General features: G+C 41.7%; 1 protein-coding gene across 4 annotated transcripts in view; it reads left to right on the top strand.

Moving 5' to 3' along the window:
- The window catches only part of UBR1 (ubiquitin protein ligase E3 component n-recognin 1), a 531921-nt gene that overhangs the window by 410888 nt on the left and 93741 nt on the right, over window positions 1-27292 (top strand). For all 4 annotated transcript variants that reach the window (XM_033952836.1, XM_033952835.1, XM_033952834.1 and 1 more), the window contains exons 33-36: window positions 515-612; window positions 1399-1492; window positions 16831-16979; window positions 22844-22899. In XM_033952836.1, coding sequence (XP_033808727.1) covers window positions 515-612; window positions 1399-1492; window positions 16831-16979; window positions 22844-22899 — 397 coding nt within the window. The remainder of the gene's footprint in view (window positions 1-514; window positions 613-1398; window positions 1493-16830; window positions 16980-22843; window positions 22900-27292) is intronic.

Genomic DNA, 27292 nt, shown 5'->3' with positions numbered 1-27292 from the left:
GAGGATGGAGAAAAAGTAGCAAAATCGCCCCTTCCCTGAAATGCTACTTTGTGATTTGCATCATTTGTTTATACTGGAACTGCTTTATGATTTTATGGCAGCAATCTTTCATCTTTCTGGTTTTGAAAAAAATAAGTGCCTGATTGTACCATCTCCATCCAGGAAACTGGTTTCTTGGTCATTCAGGAGAACCTCTTTGTAAAAGGAAATAGAGAATCGTTTGTGGGAGGGTTATTGCTTTTGTTAGATATGATTTTTTTGTGTTTGTGAGAAAAATCATTTAGGTGCTGTGCACTTCCATAAGAGTGTGCACTTTTTACTTCTGGCCCCCAAAGTTTTACAATCAAGAAATTATGTTTGGTTATGATTAAGCAAGCCTGTCAGTCAAGAGAATTAGAAAATTCTTTATTAAAATAAACTCCTTTTAGTCTAATCACAGCGTCACATATTTTTCTATTTGTGTCTGCTTCTTTTGTCTTTTCATGTTAAACTTATGCTGCTTGTTCTTCCTTAGTGAGGATGCAGACACTGTATCTCAACTTTTGACTATGTCTCACTGGTTAGAAGTTGTGATGGCAAGGATTTTGGGCTGTAGTGTAAAAAATATGACAGGTTTGTATTCTACTGTTTATTTCATTTTCTGATCCAAAATTTTAATTGGCTATATAATGAGTTCTATCATACTTGGAGACTGCATTAGTGTTTGTCTTTATGAAGAGCAGCAGCTTGGATAACTGGCAAGGAGATTTCCATTATATCTCAATCTAAGCCTTAACCCATATGCAGTGGTGTAGAAGGGGGGGGGACGGACTGCCCCGGGCACCATCTTGGTGGGGGCACCATCACTTCTCCACCCACATACCTCTTCAAAACTTCACCGGCGCAAGCAGCATCTCCTACCTGCTGCTTGCGCTGGCTTCTGCTCTGCATCTGACATCACTTCATGGGTGCAGGACCGAGAAATGACGTCAGAGGGAGGCTGACATGAGCAGCAAGTAGGAGATGCTTCTTGCTGCCAGCGAATATTTCAAGAGGTGGTTAAGGAGTACAGGGGGGCACAGCAAGGCAATGTTGGGCGCCTCCTTCCTTCACTGCTCCGCTGCCCATGTGGCTGCCTAAGTTAAAAATAACAACAAACAAACAAATAAAAAAATACTTTAGGATATTAATATGTTACATTGTTAGATCTTGTTAATAAACTAAAATAAAAATTACAATACAATAACAGTATCTAAGCCAGTATAAAGATAATTAGATAAAGAGATCTTTGAAATCGGTATGTGCATATAAATATTGTAATAACGACTTACATTTTATATCAGTAGTAGCATTCATTTCCATATATTTATTTTGAATCTTAATTGAAAATTTTTCTGTAATAATATTGTTTCTCTAAAGGTGAAAATCAGCAATATCCAGTTTTAACTGATGAGGAAACCAGAGATTCTTCTGTGGATTTTCACTCCATACTAAGCTATGGTGTACAGCCCTCGTAAGTTTTCCTGGATAGAATTAATAGCATTGAGAATGTTGCTGCTTTGGGTAGAAGCAGTTCAAAAATTGAGCCTTCTCTAAAAGGAAAAATGTCTTTAATCTTTCTCTAAATACCTTTCAGTGTTTTATAGTGGCATTTTTGTTTCTTGCTGTGTTTCCTGCTTGAACAGTGGCCAACTTATTTTTACCCAAATACATAAGTTATTGACATAGGTTAACGTCCTTCCTTAAAAATGTATATATTTTTCATGAAATTCACTATGGGCATGTATTTTAAATACAATATTTAATTTTGTTTCAGCTTTTTAGCAAGTTACTCAAAAAAGTAAATTAAAAGAAAATAATTATTTTTTCTCACTTTCCTTCATAATTAGAAATTGTTGTAGCTGGACAGGATCCCAAAATATAAATTCCTTTTCATGTAACTTAATTATACACTTGAATGGAAATTTTAAGAAAAACATAGCTTCAAGAGCCAGAACTCTAATCAAGGACTTACTTAGGAAGGTGCCTAAGGAAGTCCCTGATTGTCTCAGACAACTCAGGCCTGAGCCAATCAGGGCCTTAGGCCCCTCCCCATGCATCACATGATGTACCGAGGAGGGACCTAAGGCCCAGTATCATCACGAAGAGAAGAGGAGCAGGAGGTGTTTTCAGTACCTTCTGCTCCCAACTTTAAGGTACAGGGCACGGGGGCCTGGAGAGTGAGGGTGGCAGGAAGGAGTGGGTATCATTACTGTCTGTTTTTTCAGGGAAGGGGAGGGAGTGAGCATAGGTGCCTTCGTGGCAGCAGAAAGTGGGAATCCCTCCTGCCTTTTTCTTCAAGGGGGGGGAAGGTAGGGGGGAGCTCTTTCCTGGCAGGAGGGCGTGGGAATCCCTCCTGCCATCTTTTTGGGGTTTGGGGGGGAGGAGGAACAGTGGCTCAGGGGTGCTAGTATAGGATAGATGGTACGTGTTTATGTCAGCGCAGAACATCTGTTCCATTAAAAGAAAGCAGAAGCCCTGAAAGCAGTAACAATAGGCTCCTTCCCCTGTCTCTACTGTTAGGGCTCTGTGCATGTGTCAATCACTCACTGAGTGATTGAGTCAGTGGGTTTGCATGCAAACTTGATAGTGATTCAATCGCTGTTGGAAAATTGGCTAGAGAATCGGCCAACAGTGATTGAGTCGCTATCTTTAGTGAATCTAGCCCTTAATCTTTCAAACACATTACACAGCAAGTAGTCTTTATCAGGAAGGTTTACAATGAAATAAGATGTTATCTGAGCTTTGCAAAAATCAGGCTTGAAACTTCTAAGCAAAAGGTTTAGCAGCTCAGTTACAAATGAAGTACACTTTGGGCTAGATTCACTAAGCCCACCGATCAAGTCCCGACCACTTTGTGACCACTTAGCGACCTGATTTCCCTCCAACCCGATTCACTAACCTTGTGGCCGATCATCCTCCAATCCTATCCGATCCTGCATACAAATGAGGGGAAACAGCATGTAAAGTAGGCAGGCAGCGATTCAATAACAAAAAACTGGAACACCAAGTAGACTGGCCAATCAAGAAACAAGCGATTGCTGGGGACCAGTCGCTCACGTCATTTCCAACTGAATCTCCTTCTCTCTGCCCTGATTGCCGCCGTGCTTCAGCCCTGATCGCCACCCTGCTCCAGCTCCAATCGCCGCCCTGCTTCTTCCCCGACTCTCCTGCTCTCTGTGCCTGACTTTCCAGCTCTCTGTCCCCGACTCTCCTGCTCTCTACCCCGATCGTCGCCCTGCTTCTGCCTCAACTCTCCTGGCCTTCTCCCGCAGGTTTAAAGCAGGTTAAAACCACAGGCTCAATATAAAAAGAAAAAAGTAAAATAAAAAAAGGTCGTTGCTCTGTAAGCATGTGCAGACCATCTACAGATTATCTGTGCATGCGTCAAGATCGTTATTCAGCGATCCGTGCAGTCGGTTTGGGGCGTGATTCCGAGCATCCTCATTTGCATGAGGACGCTTCATGAATCAGCCCCCCGCCCATGGATCGGATTGCTCATGGATCCGGTCCGATCTGTGGGCTTAGTGAATCTAGCCATAAATCTCCTTCCTTGTTTGATTAGTCAGCTCTGTGCACAGGCTGCCGAGCGCAGGAAAAAACGTTCTTATACTATTTGCATAGCAGAATTTTAACAGTATCCTTTTAAATATCACTACTTTAAGGACTGATATCCATACCTTCTGGTGAAACATATATTTCTTCAGGATAAGCAGAGGTATCCATAAACTCCTCTGTGGAACATAGTAGATGACGGCAGATAAAGACCTGAATGGTCTATCCAGTCTGCCCAACCTGATTCAATTTTAATTTTTTCTTCTTAGTTATTTCTGGGCAAGAATCCAAAGCTCTACCCAGTACTGTTCTTGGGTTCCAACTGCCGAAATCTCCGTCAAAATCTACTCCACTCCATCTACACCCACCCAGCCATTTAAGCCCTCTCCAGCCCATCCTCCCCCAAACGGCCATATACAGACACAGACCGTGCAAGTCTGCCCAGTACTGGCCTTAGTTCAATTTTTAATATTATTTTCTGATTCTTGATCCTCTGTGTTCATCCCACGCTTCTTTGAACTCAGTCACAGTTTTACTTTCCACCACCTCTCTCGGGAGCGCATTCCAGGCATCCACCACCCTCTCCGTAAAGTAGAATTTCCTAACATTGCTCTTGAATCTACCACCCCTCAACCTCAAATTATGCCCTCTGGTTTTACCATTTTCCTTTCTCTAGAAAATATTTTGTTCTACGTTAATACCCTTCAAGTATTTGAACGTCTGAATCGTATCTCCCCTGCCCCTCCTTTCCTCTAGGGCAGGGGTGTCAAAGTCCCTCCTTGAGGGCCACAATCCAGTTGGGTTTTCATTTCCCTAATGAATATGCATGAGATGTATTTACATGCACTGCTTTCATTGTATGCTAATGGATCTCATGCATATTCATTGGGGAAATCCTGAAAACCCGACTGGATTACGGCCCTCGAGGAGGGACTTTGACATCCCTGCTCTAGGGTATACATATTCAGGGTTTCCAGTTTCTCCTCATACGTCTTCTGGCGCAAGCCTCCTATAATTTTTGTCACCCTCCTCTGGACTGCTTCAAGTCTTCTTATGTCCTTTGCCAGATACGTTCTCCAAAACTGAACACAATACTCCAAGTGGGGCCTCACCTGTGCAGGGGCATCAACACCTTCTTCCATCTACTGGCTACGCCTCTCTTTATACAGCCCAGCATCCTACTGGCAGCAGCCACTGCCTTAGATCTTCGGACACTATCACTCCAAGGTCCCTCTCCCTGTCCGTGCATATCAGTTTCTCATCTCCCAGCATATATGATTCCTTCCGATTATTAATCCCCAAATGCATTTCTCTGCATTTCTTTGCATTGAATGTTTTGTTGCCAGGCATTAGACCATTCCTCCAACTTTTGCAGATCCTTTTTCATATTTTCCACTCCCTCTTCGGTATCTACTCTGTGTGTGGGGAACAATGTGGGGGGCTCGGTTTGAGTCTGAGAAATCCTCAGTCATCTCAACATCCCCACTGCAGCCCATGAGAAGGGAAGTCTCTCTCCCTTCCTTCACCTGCAATGCCTGCTGTCTGTCTTGCCTGTTCTCTCCTCCTCCCCCTGCTCTCAGGGCTCTGAGCTTATGTGGATCCAAACCCCACCTTTCTCTCCTGGGAAAGAGGCTTGGCTCTAGCTCATCCAGGCACTGAGACTGATTACTTCTACTGGGACCAGAGTTGGGGTTTCCTTAAAGGAAAATGTTTCCAATTCCTATAACCTTTACCAGTTTTTCTAAGGTAACTACACTAGTAAGGTACCTTCTGCTAAGGAATATTATATTAATGAGTTTCATTTTCTAACTTAGAATCTGAGGGTTATTGGGCCCATTCCAATTCCTTACATCTCACTTGGTCAGCACTTCTGACCAGAGACTGAGTTTTACCTTTCATAAACCCTGGAACAAAGCCAGAGCTGGCTGTGGGGTTGTCACAGTATTAGCTACCCAGTCACCCAGGTGTCACAAGATGCAAACATAGTTGTAATCCTGAATACTGGGCAGCTCTAACCCCCCCTCCAAGGCCATTCCCCCACCATCGTCTGAAACTGTATCTTAGGTTTCTTCAAGGCCCAGCAAAATGTGGTAAACAACTGTTGCAATTTACGCACATCTTTACGCAGCAAACGCAAGGGCATATAGCTCTGAAGCATATTGAGCCACGTTGGTAAAATAATCATTTTGAGAAAACTAATATGTCCTATCAAAGAAATCGGTAACAACACTTATTTGTATACCACATTACCTTCCAGTTCTATGCAGTTTACAGCTCAAAGAAGCTGAAACAAACTCAGGAAATACAAATTTATATAAATTGTCAGATTCAAATCTCTTATAAGAATTTATCGAATAAGTATGTTTTCAAGAGTCTTCTAATATGTTGATAAGATACTGCACTGGCTATCAACTGACTAAACTCTTTATCTCTGACTGCTGCCTGAAATGAAAATAGCCTATCAAGGGGGGGGGGGAGCCTGCAATGCAATGCACGAAGATGGTGGCTTAAACGCATCGCTCCTTCCACTCAACGAGATTTAAACTCCTTGTGCCATTCCATCTTGAGAGGAGGATTTGATAATTAATATAACTACAGAGCAGAGTGACAGCTTCAAAACAAAATAAAATTGAAAACGCTTTCTGGTCCCAAAACAGTAGGAAAAGAGTAAAGCAAGATTTGCCGACGCCACTGAAAGTACCGCTAGAGAATGACATGGTGGCTGTTACCTGCGGCTAGCTGTGGGTAACCTGCCAAAATGGGGAGAAAAAAAGTGGTCGCCGCGGTTACAGGGACAAGACCATTCACCATTCCTTGGATCGGTTAATAATGGTCTTATCTCCGCAGTTTAGTGAGGGAATGTGCGAGATCCCCAATCATACAGTTCAGCAGCCTCATCCCTCCTTCCTCCCGATTGCCGCTGTCTGGGCATCTTCTTGCCTCCCTGGTGATTCTCCGAGCAGCACAAGCCTTTAAACAAGTTGCGTGGCAGCTGCTTAAAACTTCTCCTCTGACGCAACCAGAAACAAGAAGTCGGAGGAGAAGTTTCAGGTAGCCGTATGTGATTTGATGAAAGGCTTGAGCAGCTCAGAGACAGAAAAATTAAAATCGTTAACGAAAGTGAAGGTAAGGGAGGAGGGAGATGCCCGGACTGCGGCGACTGGGAAGAAGGGGGCTGCTGGACCCCGCAGGGCGCTGAAGTGAAGTAGAGAGAGAGGGGTAAGGGATAGAGGAACAGATGTTGAACGGAAATGGTTAGAGAGAGTGGGGAGCAAACGCTTCCTGGAAATGGGTAGGAGAGAGAGTGGAACATGCTGGAAGGAAGTAGAGGGGAGGGAGGGGCAGACGCATATTAGTGGGTAGGAGAGAGCGGAGAGAAGATGCTGCATATTAGAGGGGAGGAGTGGTCCTTGCATAGACCCCTGGGGAACCCTACTATTTACCCTTCTTTATTGGGAATATACTTTGGAAGAAAGGTGGGAGAGGGGAGATATGATAGAGACGTTTAAATACCTACATGGTATAAATGTGCATGAGTTGAGTCTCTTTCATTTGAAAGGAAGCTCTGGAATGAGACAGCATAGGATGAAGTTAAGAGGTGATAGGTTCAGGAGTAATCTAAGGAAATACCTTTTTACAGAAAGGGTGGTAGATGTGTGGAACAGTTTCCCGGTAGAGGTGGTGGAGACTGTCTGATTTCAAGAAAACCTGGGATAGGTAGGTCACCGTCCGTAGGTGGGATATCTTAGAGAGAGAAAGAGATAATTGTTACTGTGGATGGGCAGACTGGTTGTTCCATTTGGCCTTTATCTGCCATCATGTTTCTATTTAACCCTACTCATGGTTTTCTATCTTTCAACCAATTTTAATCCATAATAGGACATTGTCCCAGGACAAGCAGGCAGCATATTCTCAACATATGGGTGACGTCATCCACAGAGCCCCAATGCAGACAGCCTCACAAGCAGACTTGCTTGAAGAACTTTCAGAAAGTTTGTGACTGCCTCATCGTGCATGCGCGAGTGCCTTCCCGCCCAACATAGGGCGCGCGTCTCCTCAGTTCTAAGTTTTCCATGGAGCTGAGAAGCCCTCATTTCAAAGCTCTGCGCGAGAGTTAGTTCTAAACTCGTGCTTTCTCTCATCACGGCTTGTGTATTTTATTTTACAGGGTCACTGTGTTAATTTCGCATTTGTTTAAAAATAAAAGTTAAAGTTTTATTGATTTTCTTTCGTGTCACAGCGGGGCCTACTCCATGGTTTCAGCCTGCGGACTTCGATTTCTCCATGACCGTGTTCCATTCCATGTCGGTCACAGGGTTCAAGAAGTGTAGCTGGTGCCAACGCACAATCTCCATCACTGACCCACACAAGTGGTGTGTACAGTGTTTAGGACCTGACCATTGTCCGAAGTCGTGCAACCACTGTGCTACACTTCAGAAGCGAGCCCTTAAACGTCATTGAGTCCAGATAGAAAAAATATTCGGGGGAATGGATCAGCCTTTACCTAAGGCCTTGACCCCGATTTCAGCCCCGACCTCGACTTCAGCAAAGTCTTCTATGGGACAAACACCTTTAACCTCGACCTTGGTTAAACCTTTCTCGATGGGGAAGTTCTCATCTTCGGGGAAATCAGCTAAGTCTTCTCCTGAGGCGCTGTTATCCTCACTGTCTCCCTCAGGTAAGATAGTTTAGCCAACTCCTCCGGACATGCCACCCTTAGAACCGGTGGATCCGAGGTTCTCCAGGAAACATTTCTCCAAATCGAGGAAACATTCTTCCTTGAGGTTGTCTTCTTCGGAAACTGTAGCTACACCAAATGTACAAAATTCAGTGGTCTTGGTGCCGGCTTTGCAGAATATGTTGGAAACTATTCTGCATCAGGAATTTGGTAACATGCTTGCCAAATTAACTCATGCCTCAACTCTGCTTCCTGCAGTCCAGCTTGAGCACTCAGCAGTATTACAAAGAGTCAAATCTCTAAGAGTGCCTCAAACTCAATCTACACACTTTATGCAAGGAGTTGAGTCCTTGAGAGTGCCTCGACATCATTCTACACACTCTGAACAAGGAGTTGAGTCCTTAAGAGTTTTGAGATACCTCTACACAAGGAGCTGAGTCCTTTTCAGTATCTCAACATCGTTCTCCGACTTCCAGTCCTACCTCTTCACATAAGGCGTTGCCCTTTTCGAGGCATAGAATGAAGACTCCTCGACATTCATCTTCGAGACTGAATTTGATTCAATCACGGGACAGTGATTCGAGGCATGCTTCCCCACATCACCTGATGAGGCATCACTTGAGGACCAGGTCTCCTTCTCAAGACAGGTCTCGCTTATCGAGGCATCAAAACTCTTCAAGACCACCAACTCCTTTGTTGAGATCTGTGTGAAATCCTTTTTTTATTAAACAAAGAACACAGCAGAAACAACACCAGCAGAAAATCAGGTTTACAAGTTGGGGCAAACTCCATGGAAGACTGTGTTCTGATGTCCTCCATGGTCACAAATGGACACAAACAGAATTCCCCCCATCCCCATAAACCCCCCCATACCCCTCCAACTAACAGAAAGAACTACCATCCACAGACAGCGTAAGGAAATCAAGCAGGTAAGGCAGAGTACTATTGTAATCTATTCAAAACATGGCTGCGATTCAATGGTGACAAAGTGTCCAAATATGGAGTCCAGGTGTCTACAAAGGCTTTACTGTGGCGGCTGTCGAGATCTGTTGCAGAGCCTCACCATTCTCATCAGTTGAGTTCTTCTCCTGCGAGGTTCTCCTCACATTCCAGAAGTGAATCATCTTTGCCTATGGACTCAGATCTCAGTTATCAATATTCAAGGCTTCACCTTCATTCTCTGCTATGAGAGGTACTTCGAGAGGTTCCCATTCACCTTCTCCTCAACGAGGTCATTCCTCTTCAGATCCAGTATCTTTTACCAAGTTTCTATGCCAAATGAGTAAAGATCTTAACATCACTTTGGAATCTGACTCAAAATACTCATCCTCCTAGGGAATCTCTCAAATTAGCCATGAATCCCATCCGTTCTCAAACTTTCAAAAGAAATCTGGATACACCATATTTTGTTCCTGCTGTGCCAGCAAAGTTGGAATCTAGATATAAGATGGTCCATTGTAACGGATTTGAGAAGTCTCAATTATCCCATCAGTCTCTTCTTGTGGAGTCTTCTTTAAAAAGAACCAATCCTACCAAAGTTTATGCCACTGTCCCTCCTGGCCTAGAGGGCAGGACCATGGACAAGTTTGGTCGTCGGCTGTATCAAAATTCGATGATGAGAAACCGAATTTTGAACTACAACTTTGTCTTCACATCTTACCTGAAGCATTTGGTCAACGCCATGCCTGAATTTTTTCAAGTAACTTCCTCAACATTGACTTCCAGAGTTTCAATGCATGCATCACACTCTGGGTCAACTTTGCATGCATATGGTTCAAGCTGCATATGATGCATTTGAAATGTCCGCTAGAGTCATTGGCAATACGCCGGCTGGCCTGGATCCGCACCGTAGATATGGACCCGAATCTACACGATCGCCTGGCTAACATCCCATGCAGGGCAATGAGTTGTTTGATGACTCTATTGAGGCAGCTACCAAGTGCTTATCTGAGCATGAGAAATCGTTTGCTTCCATAATCAGGCCAAGCCTTCCACAATCAGGCCAAAGTCTTCCACCGCTAAGGGTTACAGGCCTACTCCATCCTATCAGAGGCGTTTTCCTCAGAAGGCAGCCACTTATTCAAGACCGCCTCCTAAGAAACAACAGCAGCAGCAACAAAGACAGCAAAAACCTCAGACTCCTGCTGCATGCAAGGCCTCTCAGTCTTTTTGACCATCTAACACAGAGCATAACCTCAATCATTCTGCCTCTGTCCTCTCCTTTTCCCATTGGAGGTCATCTCCATCATTTTTACCAACGATGAGAGCTCATTACATCCAACCTTTGGGTCCTCACTATCATCAGGGAGGGTTGCTCTTTTCATTTTATCCAGATTCCACCAGATCTTCCCCCAAGAAAGTATCCTTCCAACCTGTCACAGACCACCCTTCTTCTTCTGGAAGTTCAAGCTCTGCTTCGTCTCCGTGTCATTGAGGAAGTTCCTCTGGAACATTAGAACAGGGGATTTTACTCCCATTACTTACTTGTCCCGAAGAAGACAGGGGATATGTGGCCTATATTGGATCTCAGAGCTCTCAACAAATTTCTTATCAGAGAGAAATTTCGGATGCTGTCTCTAGCATCCTTGTATCCCCTTCTAGATCACAACGATTAGTTATGCTCTCTGGATCTCAAAGAGGCTTACACTCACATTCCCATTCATCCAGCCTCTCGCAAGTTTCTCAGATTTTGGGTGGGGAATCATCATTTTAAGTACAGAGTGCTACTCTTTGGCCTGGCATCATCTCCCAGAGTTTTCACCAAGTGCCTAGTAGTAGCAGCAGCAGCTCTGCGCAACCATGGTCTTCAGGTTTTCATATACCTGGACGATTGGCTCATCAAAGATTTAACATCTCAGGGGGTTATTGTAACGACCCAATGAACTACTTGGTTCCTCCAAAGTTTGGGGTTCAAAATCAACTTTCCAAAACCCAGCTACAGCCCTCTCAGACTCTACAGTTCATTGGAGCTGTACTGGACACTGTGCAACTCAGAGCATTCCTTCCTCAACAGGATGCTCTCATTCAACTTTATCAACAAGTATCATCCCTCACTTCACTCTCTGCGAGACACATGATGATTCTGCTAGTTCACATGGCCTCTACAGTTCACATGACTCCTTTTGCCAGACTTCAACTCAGAATTCCTCAGTGGACCCTGGCATCTCAGGGGGCGCAGGCTTTCGACCCATTTTCTCAGCACATTACAGTGACACCTTCGTTGAGACAGTCTCTCCACTGGTGGATGCTCTCTTCCAATCTCTCCAGAGGTTTACTGTTTCAAATGCCCCCTCATCAAAAGATCCTCATGACACATTGCTCGACCTACACTTGAGGGGCTCATCTCGATGGACTCCTTACGGACAGGGAGAGGGACCTTGGGGTGATAGTGTCCGAAGATCTAAAGGCGAAAAAACAGTGTGACAAGGTAGTGGCTGCTGCCAGAAGGATGCTGGGCTGTATAAAGAGAGGCGTAGCCAGTAGAAGGAAGAAGGTGTTGATGCCCCACTTGGAGTATTGTGTTCAGTTTTGGAGACCGTATCTGGCGAAGGACGTAAGAAGACTTGAAGCGGTCCAGAGGAGGGCGACGAAAATAATAGGAGGCTTGTGCCAGAAGACATATGAGGAGAGACTGGAAGCTCTGAATATGTATACCCTAGAGGAAAGGAGGGACAGGGGTGATATGATTCAGATGTTTAAATACTTGAAGGGTATTAACTTAGAACAAAATCTTTTCCAGAGAAAGGAAAATGGTAAAACCAGAAGACATAATTTGAGATTGAGGGGTGGTAGATTCAAGAGCAATGTTAGGAAATTCTACTTTACGGAGAGGGTGGTGGATGCATGGAATGCGCTCCCGAGAGAGGTGGTGGAGAGGAAAACGGTGACTGAGTTCAAAGAAGCGTGGGATGAACACAGAGGATCTAGAATCAGAAAATAATGTTAAATATTGAACTAAGGCCAGTACTGGGCAGACTTGCATGGTCTGTGTCTGTATATGGCCGTTTGGGGGAGGATGAGCTGGAGAAGGCTTCAATGGCTGGGAGGGTTTAGATGGGATGGAGTAGGTTTTAACGGAGATTTCGGCAGTTGGAACCCAAACACAGTACTGGGTAGAGCTTTGGATTCTTGCCCAGAAATAGCTAAGAAGAAAAAATTTAAATTAAATCAGGTTGAGCAGACTGGATGGACCATTCGGGTCTTTATCTGCCATCATCTACTATGTTACTATGTTACTCAAGGCCATTGGTCCAGCACAGTGAAACTCTTTCAACTATCCCCCCTGGAAACAATCTACACTTATGCAGATGACATCCTTGTCCTCCTTGAGACTGACCAGAACCTCACCAACCTCCACGAAAACATTATAGCTTGCATAATGAGACTCTGTGCCTGGTCCCTCTCGGTACAGATGAAACTAAATGAATCTAAAACAAAACTACTCTGGATCGGCTCAAAATTCGAACACCTGCCCACACTTTTCACACTACCCACAGGCGATACACTACAGCTCGAGTTCTCATGCAAGGTCCTTGGTATCACTATCGATTCCTCTCTCTCCCTCAATGACCACCTCAACTCCTTGGCAAAATCATGCTTTTTCAGCCTTCACATGCTGAGGAAAGCTAGATCCTACTTCAGCCAACAACACTTTGCCATCCTTGTCCAATCCATCATCCTCTCCAAACTACATTACTGCAACGCCATCTACTTAAATCTATCAAAAAAAAGTATTCTAAGACTCCAGTTAATCCAGAATACTGCAGCCAAACTGATCTTCTCAAAACGCAAGTCTGACCATGCCTCCCCACTCCTTGCCAAACTTCATTGGCTCCCAATAATCTCCAGAATCCATTTCAGATGTTCCTGCCTGGCTTTCAAGATCATTCACGGAATCCTGCCTCCTCTTATCCCACTGTTTTTCAACTCCTCCAGTCCCGACTCCTCCAGAACTGCCCAAAGGCTTAAACTAGCCTTCCCCTCTCCACGCGGCATCCACTATTCAGGCAAACTGGGAAAATCCCTTCTCTTCAAAATCACAGGTCTTTGGAACGACCTCACCACCCCTCTGCGGAACCTGAGCTCCCTTCAGTTATTCTGCAAAAAACTGAAAACCTGGATTTTCAGCAAATTGTAGCTCTATCCTTCCCCCCTTTCTCTCCCCCCTTCTACACATAAGTTCATGTAATCCTTTTTCTTCTTCTCTACCCACTATTTTAAGTTCTTGTAAACTGTGTCGAGCTCCATTCTCATGGAGATGATGCGGTATATAAACTTAAGGTTTAGATTAGATTAGATTAGATTAGATCGTCAGTGTCACATAAATCTCTTGGAACTCAGAGCAATCTTCAATTCTCTCAAAGTTTTTCAGCATCTTCACGATCAAGTAGTCTTCATTCGTACAGACAATACAAGTAGCCATGTACTACGTCAACAAGCAGGGAGGAACAGGATCTCTCCCTCTTTGCCAGGAAGCTCAGAAGGTTTGGAATTGGGCAATTCTTCATAACCCCTTTCTGAAAGCGGTCTACATTCAAGGAGAGAAAAATTGTCTGGCGGACAAATTGAGTTGTCTTCTCCAACCTCACGAATGGACGCTCAATTCGTCACCTCTCCATCACATTTTTTCTCAGTGGGGGACTCCTCAAGTAGATCTCTTTGCATCTCCCCTCAGCAACAAACTGCCTCAGTTCTGCTCCAGGATATACTCTCCTCACCATCTGGAGGCAGATGCTTTTCTTCTGGAATGGACAAATCAGTTTCTGTATGCATTTCCTCTCATTTTCAAGACTCTCATTAAACTCAAACTACAACATGCCACTATGATTCTGATAGCTCCTTGGTGGCCCAGGCAATCCTGGTTCTCCCTTCTACTTCAACTGAGCAGCAGGGAGCCATTTCCTGTACCAGTTTTTCTGTCTCTGCTTACACAGAGTCAGGGGTCTCTGCTTCCTCCCAACCTGCAGTCTCTACACCTGACAGCTTGGTACCTTTCAACGTAACTGCCAATTTCTAGTTCTCTCAATCTGTCAAGGACATTTTAGAGGCTTCTAGGAAGCCTACCACTAGGCAATGTTATAACCAGAAATGGACTAGATTTTCTGCTTGGTGTACCATCCATCACAAGGAGCCGCAATCTACCTCCTTGTCTTCAGTTCTGGATTACCTGTTGCATTTATCTCAATCAGGCCTCAAAGCTACATCTCAATCAGGCCTCAGTGCAATTGCTGCTTTTCATCAACCTATAGAAGGGAAACCCCTCTCTGCTCATAATGTGGTTTCCAGATTTATGAAAGGACTTTTCAATGTCAAACCGCCTTTAATGGTTTGGGATCTCAATGTTATTCTTGCTCATTTTATGAAGCCTCCATTTGAACCAATGTCTTCGGCTCATCTCAAATATCTCACTTGGAAAGTGGTTTTTCTCATTGCTCTCAAGTCTGCTCGCAGAGTCAGTGAGCTACAAGCTTTAGTAGTGGACCCACCTTTCACAGTATTCTTTCACGACAAGGTAGTCCTCCGTACTCATCCTAAATTCTTGCCTAAAGTGGTTTCAGAATTTCATCTAAATCAGTCTATGTTCTTCCAGTGTTTTTCCAAAGCCTCATTCTCATCCTGGAGAAACAGCTCTTCATACTCTGGCCTGTAAGTGTGCTTTGGCTTTCTACTTGCAAAGTACTAAGCCACACAGATCTTCTCCTCAACTTTTTGTCTCCTTCAATCCAAACAAATTGGGACATCCAGTTTCCAAGCGAACCATTTCCATCTCTTTCTGCTATGCTCAGGTTGGACTGCATCTAGAGGGTCGAATCACAGCCCATAAAGTTAGAGCTATGGCGGCATCTGTAGCTTTCCTTAGATCTACTCCTGTTGAAAAAATCTGCAAAGCTGCCACTTGGTCCTTGGTTCATACATTCACCTCTCATTTTTTGTCTGGATTCTTTTTCCAGACGGGATGGCCACTTTGGCCATGCAGTTTTACAAAATTTATTCTCCTGAATTGCCAACACTCTCACCATCCCATTCTAGTTAGCTTGGAGGTCACCCATATGTTGAGAATATGCTGCCTGCTTGTCCTTGGATAAAGCACAGTTACTTACCATAACAGGTGTGATCTAGGGACAGCAGGCAGATATTCTCACAACCCACCCACCTCCCCTGGTTGGCTTCTTAGCTGAACTGAGGAGACGCGCGCCCTACGTCGAGTGGGAAGGCACTCGCTCATGCGCAGTGCGGCAGTCATGAACTTTCTTGAAAGTTCTTCAAGCAAGTCTGCTTGCGAGGCTGTCCGCATCAGGGCTCAGTGGATGACATCACCCATATGTTGAGAGTATTTGCCTGCTGTCCCTGGATAACACCTGATACAGTAAGTAACTGTGCTTTACCTCCTATCCCATGACTTTCTAATTTCTTCTGAAATCTTTCATGAGGTACTTTGTCAAAAAATCCAAATACACAATATCGACCAGCTCATCTTTATCCACATGTTCACCCCTCCAAAAAATTGTAGTAGATTGATGAAGCAAGATGTCCCTTGAATAAATCCATGTTGGCTTTGTCTCATTTATCCAAGCTTATGTATATGTTCTGTCATTTTGTTCTTCCTCACATTATCATAGTCTCCTTTTTTAAAGTTAAATGCTATTGTGTTGGATTTCCAGTGTGAACTTACTCTAAGGATTATATCAAATCTGATCATGTTATGATCACTGTTATTAAGTGGCCCTAGCACCATTACCTCTCACACCAATTCATGTGCTCCACTAAGAACTAGGTCTAGTATTGGCTTTGCCTCATGTTGGTTCCTAAAACAGTTGCTCCATAAAGCAGTCATTGATTTTATCAAATAATTTTATTTCCCGAGCTTGCCTTGATGTTATATTTACCCAGTCAATATCGAGATAGATGAAATCATACATTATTATTGTTACTCAGTTTGTTAGCCATACTAATTTCTGATAACAATTCAACATCTGTCTGTTCAGGTGGATGGATGGTAGTACACTCTTATCACTCTTTTTCCTCTTTACCTATGGAATTTCCACCCATAGGGATTCCAAGATGTGTTTCAGGTCCTATAGAATTTTTAGTCCTTTGATTCAAGGCACTACTTAACATATAATTCTACACCTCCACCAATTCGATCCACTTCAATTTAGTTTGTACTCCAGTATGACAAAGTCCCATTGGTTATCTTTCTTCCACCAGACCTCAGAGATGCCTATTCTAACTATCTCTTCATTTAGTGCAATATATTTTAACTCTCCCTTCTTGTTTCCTGTAGAGCAAGGGTGTCAAAGTCCCTCCTCGAAGGCCGCAATCTAGTCGGGTTTTCAGGATTTCTTCAATGAATAGTCATGAGATCTATTAGCATACAACAAAAGCAGCGCATGCAAATAGATCTCATGCATAGTCATTGGGAAAATCCTGAAAACCTGACTGGATTGCGGCCCTTAAGGAGGGACTTTGACACCCCTGCTGTAGAGGTACCTTCTAAGCACCACTATAAAGCTATTTAGGAAGTAGGAACACTCAGTGCCACTTCAGACTGATTCTCCTTTCTTGATTTTACTACACAGTATCAGATATTCTAAGAGTATTAAGGAAATGCTGATTCTCTTTGCCACCACATCTTATCGTGTTGGATTGAAAGTTCCTCCCAATGAAGCAGATCCTCGTGTTCCTGTGATGTCCTGGAGTACCTGTTCTTTTACCATTCAGTCTATAGGTAGGTAATATAGATGAGATGTTTTAAGATGAATAGTTTCTTTGCAAATTTGTATTTTGTTGAATACAATTGTAATATATAAATTATAAAACCTAACAAATAAAGATCTCAATCTACCAGATAAAAATGGAGGAAAATAGCCTCAGAAAGCCAGAGGTGATCTTGTGCCACATAGCACTGCACTTTAACTCCTCATTTCTAGGACCGGATATCTTTCACAGGCAAAAAAAACTCTCCATATACATTTTGACACAGCGTATGATATACTGAAAAAAGTAGGAAAAAACAGACACTTATCTTTAATCCCAATGGGTCCCCCCTCAGGGCATCCAAGTGCTTCATTTGAAAAAAGAAACATCACACGCTGAAAAGGTAGAAAAGTAACCCAAGGCACAGCCACTTGGAAAAACTTGTTTATGTGACAAGACTATCAAAATAGGAGTAGCAACTAGCTCAATAACACCTCTGTGTAGTTCTCAAATGAATTTCATAATGGCTTGCCGCTGTAAAAAGATGCTGTAACAAGATACCGCCTTCTTCAGGGAGGAGCTAGCTTACCCATTCATAAAGAAGCCGCCCACTGAATACTGTTGTTTAAACCGATGGGTTCTCAAGTATTTAAGGTAAAGATCCATTTTTGTTTGCACTGCCACAAAAGTTTTGACATGTCACCACCCCGTGAGGACAAAATACTTTGTCAAGAGCAAAACATTTGTAGTCATCAATAGAACGTTGCACAGCGATGCTATGTGCAACAAGTGGGGCTCCTGCTCTCATCCTAGTAACATTAAAAACATAAGAATTGCCGCTACTGGGTCATGCCCAGCAGTCCACTCACGCGGTGGCCCTCTGGTCAAAGACCAGCGCCCTAACTGAAACTAGCCCTACGATGCTCATTGATATCTGTGTTTAAAGGGCAAATAGTCTTCCCCACGTACAGTTATTTGCATTTTAGAATATAAAAAACGTAAGAGGGTTTACAGTTTGTCAAATGTTGACATCAGTAGGTCTTCCCATCAAAGGGATTCACAAAATTGGATATCTCAACCATATTGTCATAAGACTTGCAGGAACTGCATATACCGTGACAACCCTGAATGGTATTTGTTCCCCTGGGAGTGATGACAGGTAATTGTGCTGGACTTAATAGTTCCTTCAAATTTTTATGACTGGAAAAAGTAATCCTCAGCCAGTGATAACTAAACAATGGATGCGATTTTATAATATCCCAATTCCTTTTGAGGTGAGCAACATGCTTCTTTGAAGAATTTGCTTGAGAAATTTAGAGAGAGTATTCGTAAGACATTACTACTCCCAACAATTAGTAATTATTCCAAATGGAACAAAACACCTCTTTGGACTAACAAAAACAATATTCAGAACATCACAATGGGATAAAATACAGTTCCATCTCGACGCCAACTCACCATCACCCCCCCCCCCCCACACACACACACACACACACACATACACACATATTGCAGACAGAATGCTTAAACCTACAACTGGGAACCTATCCACTTCAAGCCCATCACCTGACTCCATCCTAGACCCCTGTCTTCAACACCTAATGGCTGCAAAAGATGCCTTTACAAACTCCATCCTTCCCCTCATCAACACCTCTCTGCAATCAGGCGTAGTACCCATAAACTGGAAATCATCAATTATCCCCTCTCATGTCTTCTTTTCAAAGAATATATTTAGAGATCTTTGTCTGTCACCGTACACTTTATGATGAAAACCACTGATCATTTTAGAAGCCTCCCTCTGGGACTGACTCCATAAGCATGCACTTGTGGAATATTGAGCACACACCAGAGAAGCTATTCAGGTCTGCAGTAGTCTGATTGTTGCCGTTCAGTTCCCTGGTCTGATCACTTTCTGATTTCATTGACATATGTTAACCCATATATTAAACCTAATACTAAGCAACAAACAATTTCTTTCAGGAATTTTACGGAACTCTCATCCGATACAATACAAGCTACATTTAAACTAGATTTTTCTGAATCAGCTACTACTTCAATAGAGGATTTAACCAATTTGTGGAATAGAGCTATTCAATCTACTTTAAATAAGCTTGTTCCAATACAAAATAAAATCATCTCTGCTCGTAAAATTAGTAACCCTTGGTTTACCGCAGATCTTCTACTCCTAAAAAAACAATTAAGATCTCTTGAACGAAGATGGAGGAAGGATAAATCCCAGAATAATCTTATGACATACAAGGAACATGTGAAAATTTATAAAACAAAAATAAATCAAACCAAAATGAAATACTATTCCGGAAAAATTTTAAAAGCTAAAAACCCTTCTATTCTTTATAACATCCTCAATAAAATAACATCGAATAATAAAATACAATATGATTCAAGTAGCAGAGTTCCTACAGCCCAAGAAATTGCTGACTATTTCACTGAAAAAATTATCAACATTAGGAAATCATTCAAAAATTTACCACTTTCAAGTGATTCTGAACAGACTAATCCAGATTTACTATCCTCTAAATGTTCAAAATTCAAAATGCCTAGCATAAATGAGATTGAAATTATTCTAAAAACTCTGAATATCAAAAGTTCAAAAGCTGATCACATACCACCACTAATTCTTAAACAATATTTTGACATCTTTGGGCCTTTAATTCATGTATTAGTTACAGAGAGTTTAAATCAACATACGGTGCCCTTGGATTGGAAAAAATCATATATCCGTCCAATTATTAAAGAAAAAAATGTAGATCATGATGAACTGTCTAACTATAGACCAATATCTAATATTACATTTTTTGCAAAATTAACAGAAAAAATTGTTTTCAACCAAATTTCAGAGTTTATAGAACAAACTAATGTGTTACATCCGAATCAAACCGGTTTTAGACAACACCATAGTACAGAACACTCCCTTATTGGTATGACAACTTCTATTCAATATTTCTTAGATCATCATCAATCGGTGCTGTTAATTTCTCTGGATCTTTCAGCAGCATTTGATACGATTGATCACTAGTTACTCCTTGCTCGACTTCAATCTATTGGGGTTACAGATGAAGTTCTAGCCTGGTTCACATCTTACTTTAGTGATCGTACATCTACAGTTATTTTCAATAATTCTTCATCCCTACCTTCTCAGATTTCACATGGGGTTCCACAAGGATCTATTCTTTCACCTTTGCTTTTTAATATTTTTCTAGCACCACTGATGACATTATGCCAATCCGTAGGATTTCATGTTTTTGCCTATGCCGATGATATACAATTATTGCACCCCTTAAATAACAATAACATAAGTGAAATTTCGGCCATTAATGGAAAACTTGATCAAGTTCATCATTGGCTAGATAAAAACAGACTGGCACTCAATATCAAAAAAACCAATGTTATGCTATTTCCTTGGAAGGATAGTTTTCCTCTTGTTTCTCCAATTTCAATTCATAACGCTCTCCTACAATTAGTTAAAAATACAAAAATTTTAGGGGTAATCTTTGATAATAAACTTAATTATCATGATCATATCAGTAACATTGTGAAAACTACCTTTTATAGGTTACGTAAAATTCGTTCCATCTCTAAATTTCTCTGTCCCAAAGCACTTACTATATTGATTCACTCTTTGGTGATGTCTAAAATTGATTACTGCAATTCTTTATTCAAAGGAATTGCATTATATGAAATAAAACAACTACAAATTATACAAAATACAGCTATAAAATTAATAACTAAGTCTAAAAAATTTGATCATGTAACACCTCTCCTCAAAAAGGCTCATTGGCTTCCTGTTATTCATAGAATCACTTATAAGTTATGCATAATTATTTTTAAAACTCTAAACAATAAGACCCCTGCATTTTTATTTAGGTTACTTATTCCATATTCTGCAAAGAGAATTCTACGATCTAGCGAACAAAATCTGCTATCTATTCCTTCATTAAAAATTATTAATACGAGGAGACAATTTATTTTTTCATGTACAGCACCGCAGACTTGGAACGCCCTCCCTATTTTTTTACGGGAGGAGAAAGAGTTTGGAAAATTTAAAACCGAGTTAAAAACCTTCCTTTTTAAAGATGCCTTTACAACATAATTTTATTATTGGAGTATTATATTTTACTTTGTTATACCTGTGTTACCTATTTCCCTTTTGTATTTTCCCTCAATGTTTCTTCTTTACTTTATGAATTGTATTTCATCCCTCCTTACCCTATGTTTAGTAATGTTAAAATTAAGAGCAATTTACCATTATTTAAGAATTTGTACGTATTGTATTGTTTTCTAATAATTGTAAATTTTATAGTGTACATCGCTTAGAATGTTTGATTAAGCAATTAATCAAGTCACCTAATAAACTTGAAACTTGAAGCAACAAAAGAGCAGATCCAAGATAAAATTTATTTATTAAAAAATTTATATACTGCATATAACTATACGGTTTCCATATCACATATATAAAATCTTGTTTCCCTGCGATTACCACATATAATATAGACATGTCTAAACAACATCATTAATCGTCCCTGTGGTCCACGTTTTGCCCAATTAGGTCTGCCTCAGAGGTAAGAACAAAAAACAATATAATAAAAAATAAGATTTAAAATATCCAATAATAAACACAATAGAATGTGAGGAATCCAGGTAAAACATAATGTGCACTAACAGATATAAACATACTATTAGATATAAAAGTGATACTATGTATTTATCAATTGTATTTTAATATTTTGTACACTTTATGTAAAATTTGAAAATAAAAAATAATGAGGAAAAAAAAAAAAAAAAACATACTAATGTAAAACCAAATATATCCTCCCCCCTTTTACAAAACCACACAAGAATTTTTTAGCTCTGGCCGGCGTGCTGAATGCTCTGCGCTGCTCCGATGGTTACAGAGTTTCTATGAGCATCGGAACAGCGCAGAGCATTCAGCATGCCAGCCAGTTCTAAAAACTTCTTATGCGATTTGTAAAAAGTGGGGAAAATATTGATGGACAAATGTGTGCCATGCAACAGAAGGTTACAAAATAATAACTAATAAATGAAATAGTAAAAATGTGTACACAAACTAAAGACTAATGGGGCTTGCAACCAGCTTGTGAGACACCCCTTTAATAGATCTTTTTGCCACTGCTTCACAACAACAAAGTACCTCAGTTCTGCTTCAGACTAAGATCACATCACAGACTAGATGCTCTCCCCATGCATGGGGAGGAGGGTCTTCTGTATATCCTCCACTACCTCTTATAGCAAAACAATTCTGAATCTCAAACAGAACTAAGGAACCATGATTCTAACTGCTTCTTACTGGCAATATGGTTCTCTCTTGTAGAACTTTCCCTCAGAGATCCCTGTAGACTGGAATTTTTTTTTTTTACAATAACAACAAAGGATCCCAGATACCTGCTATACCCTCTCCAGTCCCTAGCCCTCATGGCTTGAATTTCAAACTTAGTAGACCCAAAATACTATTAATTTTTTAAAGGACAAAGATTACTTTTCATTCTAAATTCAACCCCCTAGCATGTATATCAAGTGGCTAATTCTACAAAGCCTTTTTTAATAAAATGCTTCCTCAGGAACCAAAAATGCTGACAGCTGAATGTAATCCATTCCTGCAAAATAAACTGAAGCATGGTCCTTCAAAAATGAATAGTTTTTGGGACACTTCTGATATTATGAAGCCACTATTTTAAGAAACTCTTTTGGTCTACTTGTACAAAATATTTCTATGCAAATCTGATTTTGACAGGGTTTTTATTTTTTGAATATTATAGTTTGGGAGCATCAATGCTACTGAATATATGTGTTGAATGAGAGGTGAAATACAACTGTCAATGCTGCTGTGTTTTGTCATGTTCGTTTTTTATTTTTCAGAAAACCTGCTAGCAGATGCCGAAAAACCTTTATTTGGATCTCTGCAAAATAGACAGGTATAATCCACAGTAGAAAAACTCGCTTATGCAACAAGCATGTGATTTCCTATCATCTTTCCTAAAAAGCTTTTAACTTGTGCTGCCATTCATATACAGATTTTAAATGTGAAGTGAGTAATATTTTTGCTCAGTCTAGTTGTAGAAATCAAGGCGGCAATATCCAAAAACATTTATGCAGTTAGCAATCTAGTCTAAATCTTAGATTCAGGGCCGGATTAATGGGTAGGCCCAGTGTGCCGTGCCTAGGGCCCGAACTTGTCAGGGGGGACCCACTGAAGGAGGGTAAACAACAGTCGACGCAGCAATTTTTTTTTTTCAAACGGTGACAGCCCTCCCCTCCCCCCCCCTGCATCGACGGCAACTTTGGGAAAGTAAGATTGGCAAGGCGGCGGGCCCCCCTCCCCCAGCATCAGTGGCAACCATTATTTTGCAAGCGATGCTCAGACCAAAGCTTCCCCTCTGATGCAGCTTTCTGTTTCCGACTGGGCAGTTCGTGTCAGAGGGAAGCTTTGGCCTAGCAGCAGCACCGCTTGCAAGATAACGGTTGCTGATCTTACTTGCCGACGGGGGGAGTCACGAGCGGTGTGCCACAGGGATCGGTGCTGGGGCCTTTACTCTTTAACATATTCATCAATGACCTGGAAAAGGAGGCAAAGTGTGAGGTTATAAAATTCGCAGACGATACCAAACTGTGCGGCAGAGTTACGACCAGGGAGGAGTGTGAGGACCTACAAAGGGACCTGGACAAGCTGGAAGACTGGGCAAACAAATGGCAAATGCGCTTCAACGTGGACAAATGCAAGGTCATGCATATAGGGAAAAAGAACCCGTTGTTCAGCTACAAATTAGGGGGGGTATTGTTGGGAGACAGCAGACTCGAGAGAGACTTGGGTGTGCTGGTGGATGCATCACTGAAGCCATCTGCACAGTGCGCAGCAGCCTCGAAAAAAGCCAACAGGATGCTGGGCATCATAAAGAAGGGCATAGCAACCAGAACACGGGAAGTCATCATGCCATTGTATCGAGCGATGGTGCGTCCACATCTGGAATACTGCGTTCAGTATTGGTCGCCGCACCTCAAGAAGGACATGGCGGTACTTGAGAGAGTCCAAAGGAGAGCAACGAAATTGGTAAGAGGGCTGGAACACTGCTCATACGCCGAGAGGCTGGATAGGCTGGGGCTCTTCTCTCTGGAGAAAAGGAGGCTCAGGGGAGATATGATAGAGACCTTCAAGATCATGAGGGGCATAGAAGGTGGATAGGGACAGATTCTTCAGACTGAAGGGGACAGCAAATACGAGGGGGCATTCTGAGAAACTGAAGGGAGACAGGTTCAAAACAAATGCAAGGAAGTTTTTTTTCACCCAAAGGGTCGTGGACACTTGGAATGCGCTACCGGAGGAAGTGATCAGGCAGAATACGGTACAAGGATTCAAACAGGGATTGGATGGATTCCTGAGGGATAAAGGGATCGTGGGATACTGAGGGAGGAGCTGGGATGTAACACAAGTATAGGAAGTTAATCAGGTAATGAGTATAAACTAACCTGGTCGTGCATGTGCAAGACCGGAGGGCTAGGACTTCGATAGGAAGGCAGGACTTAAATGGGAAACCAAGGTGGCAAGGGAGCCCCTTCTGATGATTCAGACAGGTCTTGACCTGTTTTGGGCCGCCGCGGGAGCGGACTGCTGGGCGAGATGGACCTGTGGTCTGACCCGGCGGAGGCACTGCTTATGTTCTTATGTGATGCCGGGGCCCCAGGCCTGTTGCCGTTTGAATAAATTTTACAATGACGTGTTCATTTTAAGATAGCTCATTAGGAATTACATTCTAGAAAACATTAGCGGGTGAGTCCATACTGCATAAGATATATTTATTATTTCAGGTATTTAAATAGATAACTTTGTCTGTTTAAGCTGCTAAACAGCCCAAATTATCCATTGGTCTTGAGGGGAGAATAAGTTATCTGGTGTCTGTACTAGATGCCTGCCAAATAACTTATGTATCCAGGTTGGCATGCACAGAACAAATAACTGTTTGAAGTTATGAGAATAGTTTTATAACAGGTCACCTAGGCTGGTAGCTGGAGCAGGTGTCTACAGTATTTGTAGCCTATTTCCTAAAGACACATAGGTGCCTTCACTCCATATATGTGCTTTTTCAGCAATTCTGCTTGGACAGATAGGGTCACTGAAAATATGCTGAAATTCAAGGTCCTTGAACTGATTGGAGCTTAAATCTGATTCTCACACCATCCTGTGTATTTGAGTAAAGGCTGACCAATTTTAATAGAATAGAACAGTTGGGTAGGGGGGAAAGGGTTATAATTTCTACTTTAATGGATTATATGTATAAGAATGTCAAGTGCTGTATATTTTATTAGCAATGTAATGTTTTAATATTAATCACTTGTTTATCAGTTATAAAATGAATAAAGAATTTTTTTAAAAAAAAGAATAGAACAGAACATAAACTTTTATTTATATACCTCTATACACCGTGAAGTTTAATGTGGTTAACAGGAGTTAAGAACATAAGAAGTTGCCGCTGCTGGGTCAGACCAGTGGTCCATCGTGCCCAGCAGTCCACTCCCACGGTGGCCCCCAGGTCAAAGACCAGTGCACTGAGACCAGCCCTACCTGCATACGTTCCAGTTCAGCAGGAACTTGTCTAACTTTGTCTTGAATCCCTGGAGGGTGTTTTCCCTATAACAGCCTCTGGAAGAACATTCCAGTTTTCCACCACTCTCTGGATGAAGAAGGACTTCCTTACGTTTGTACAGAATCTGTCCCCTTTTAACTTTAGAGAGTGCCCTCTCGTTCTCCCTACCTTGGAGAGGGTGAACAACCTGTCTTTATCTATTAAGTCTATTCCTTGAATGTTTCTATCATGTCCCCCTCTCAGTCTTCTCCTTTCAAGGGAGAAGAGGCCCAGTTTCTCTAATTTCTCATCTAACTGAAGAAATTGTACATAAAATATAAATATGCAATTACAAATAACAGGAATACAAATAATAAAGAACCATGGTAAGGTCGGAGTTGGGAACAAAGGAAGTAGGAAATACAAGGAGAACTCAAGGGATGGGCAGAGGTAGGGTTTCAGTACAGGTGTAGATACAGAGATCTGAGAGGGCGGGTGAGATGAGAGGGCGGGTAGAAGAGTAGAGAGAGTCCATAACTAGAGCATTTTTTCTTTGTCTGGAGTAGCAGGGAGGGTGTAAGATTTAGTGAGCCACTGGGAATTTGTTGAACAGAAATGTATTTCGTCTTCACTTGAAATGCTTGTATGAGGTAGAAGATCCAATAATGGGGAGGAATTCCTGGCTTTAGTGAGCTGCTTGGTAGGATAACAGTTTAGCTCCACAGAAAAGCAATCCAATGAAGGTCTAACTAAGTGTGGAGGATTGTGTCTCAGATACCACCAAAGGGATCATAATGGCTTTCACCCTTAATTTGTGTGGCAATGGTTATCTTTCACTGACACTCCCCCACACTCCTTACTACTCTATAATAAATAACGTTGTTACTCTTAAATAATCTAATTTTTTATCAAAACTTTTCAGATTAATAAATTAATTTATTTGTTGTTTGAAACTTTTTTAAAAATTGTTTTATTTATTTTTATGCCTTTATTTTCATATCAGGAATCAACTATAATCTAGCTACTGATTATTTTCAACATACAAAAAGCACTTTTACTTATCTTTGCTCTGTGTTTTTAGCAAAGGGCCCAAACTGCATTTACACCAAAAGGTGGCTGACATTAGTAGTACCAATGGTCCCATGTCACTGCACATGGCGGCTTTTCCAGGGTCTTTAATAGTCGGATTCTAAAACAAAAGCAAACAGTTTAGGAAATTAGATGATAAAATTTTAAACTGTGATTATCGTATTACTCACTTATTTGCATAGGGCTCTCCTCCTTCAAGCTTAGAGTAAAACAATTTAAAATGGTGCTTATAACGCTAAAGACGGTAGTACATGCGCACTCACTGTCACTGATGTGGATATTTCCAATTGGTGCAGCACAAAGAAACTCCTGTTCACAGAAACTCCTACCTCCCACTTTTCAGAAATACCCTGACCAATCGCAGATTGTTCAAACCAAATGGATGTACAGTTTTTAATTTATGAATCCAACGTAACTCTTGCTGTTTGAGCCTTTTAATTCTGTCTCCTCCTTTGAGTATTTTAGGCTCTTGATCTATCGTGAAGCATCATAGATCTTCAAACTTATGCCCCTGCAATTGACAATGTTCCACTATAACCTCAGATCTCTTTTCACACTTAAAATTAGATTTGTGTTCTCTCATCCATACGCATAAATTTCTAGATGACATCCCCACATATATTTTTTTTTACATGGGCATAGAATGAGATAAACAATAAAA

This window comes from Geotrypetes seraphini, chromosome 7 (assembly GCF_902459505.1).
Source record: "Geotrypetes seraphini chromosome 7, aGeoSer1.1, whole genome shotgun sequence".
NCBI classification, from domain to species: domain Eukaryota; kingdom Metazoa; phylum Chordata; class Amphibia; order Gymnophiona; family Dermophiidae; genus Geotrypetes; species Geotrypetes seraphini.
The sequence above is the reverse complement of the archived record's forward strand: the minus strand, read 5'-3'. Positions and strand labels throughout refer to the sequence as shown.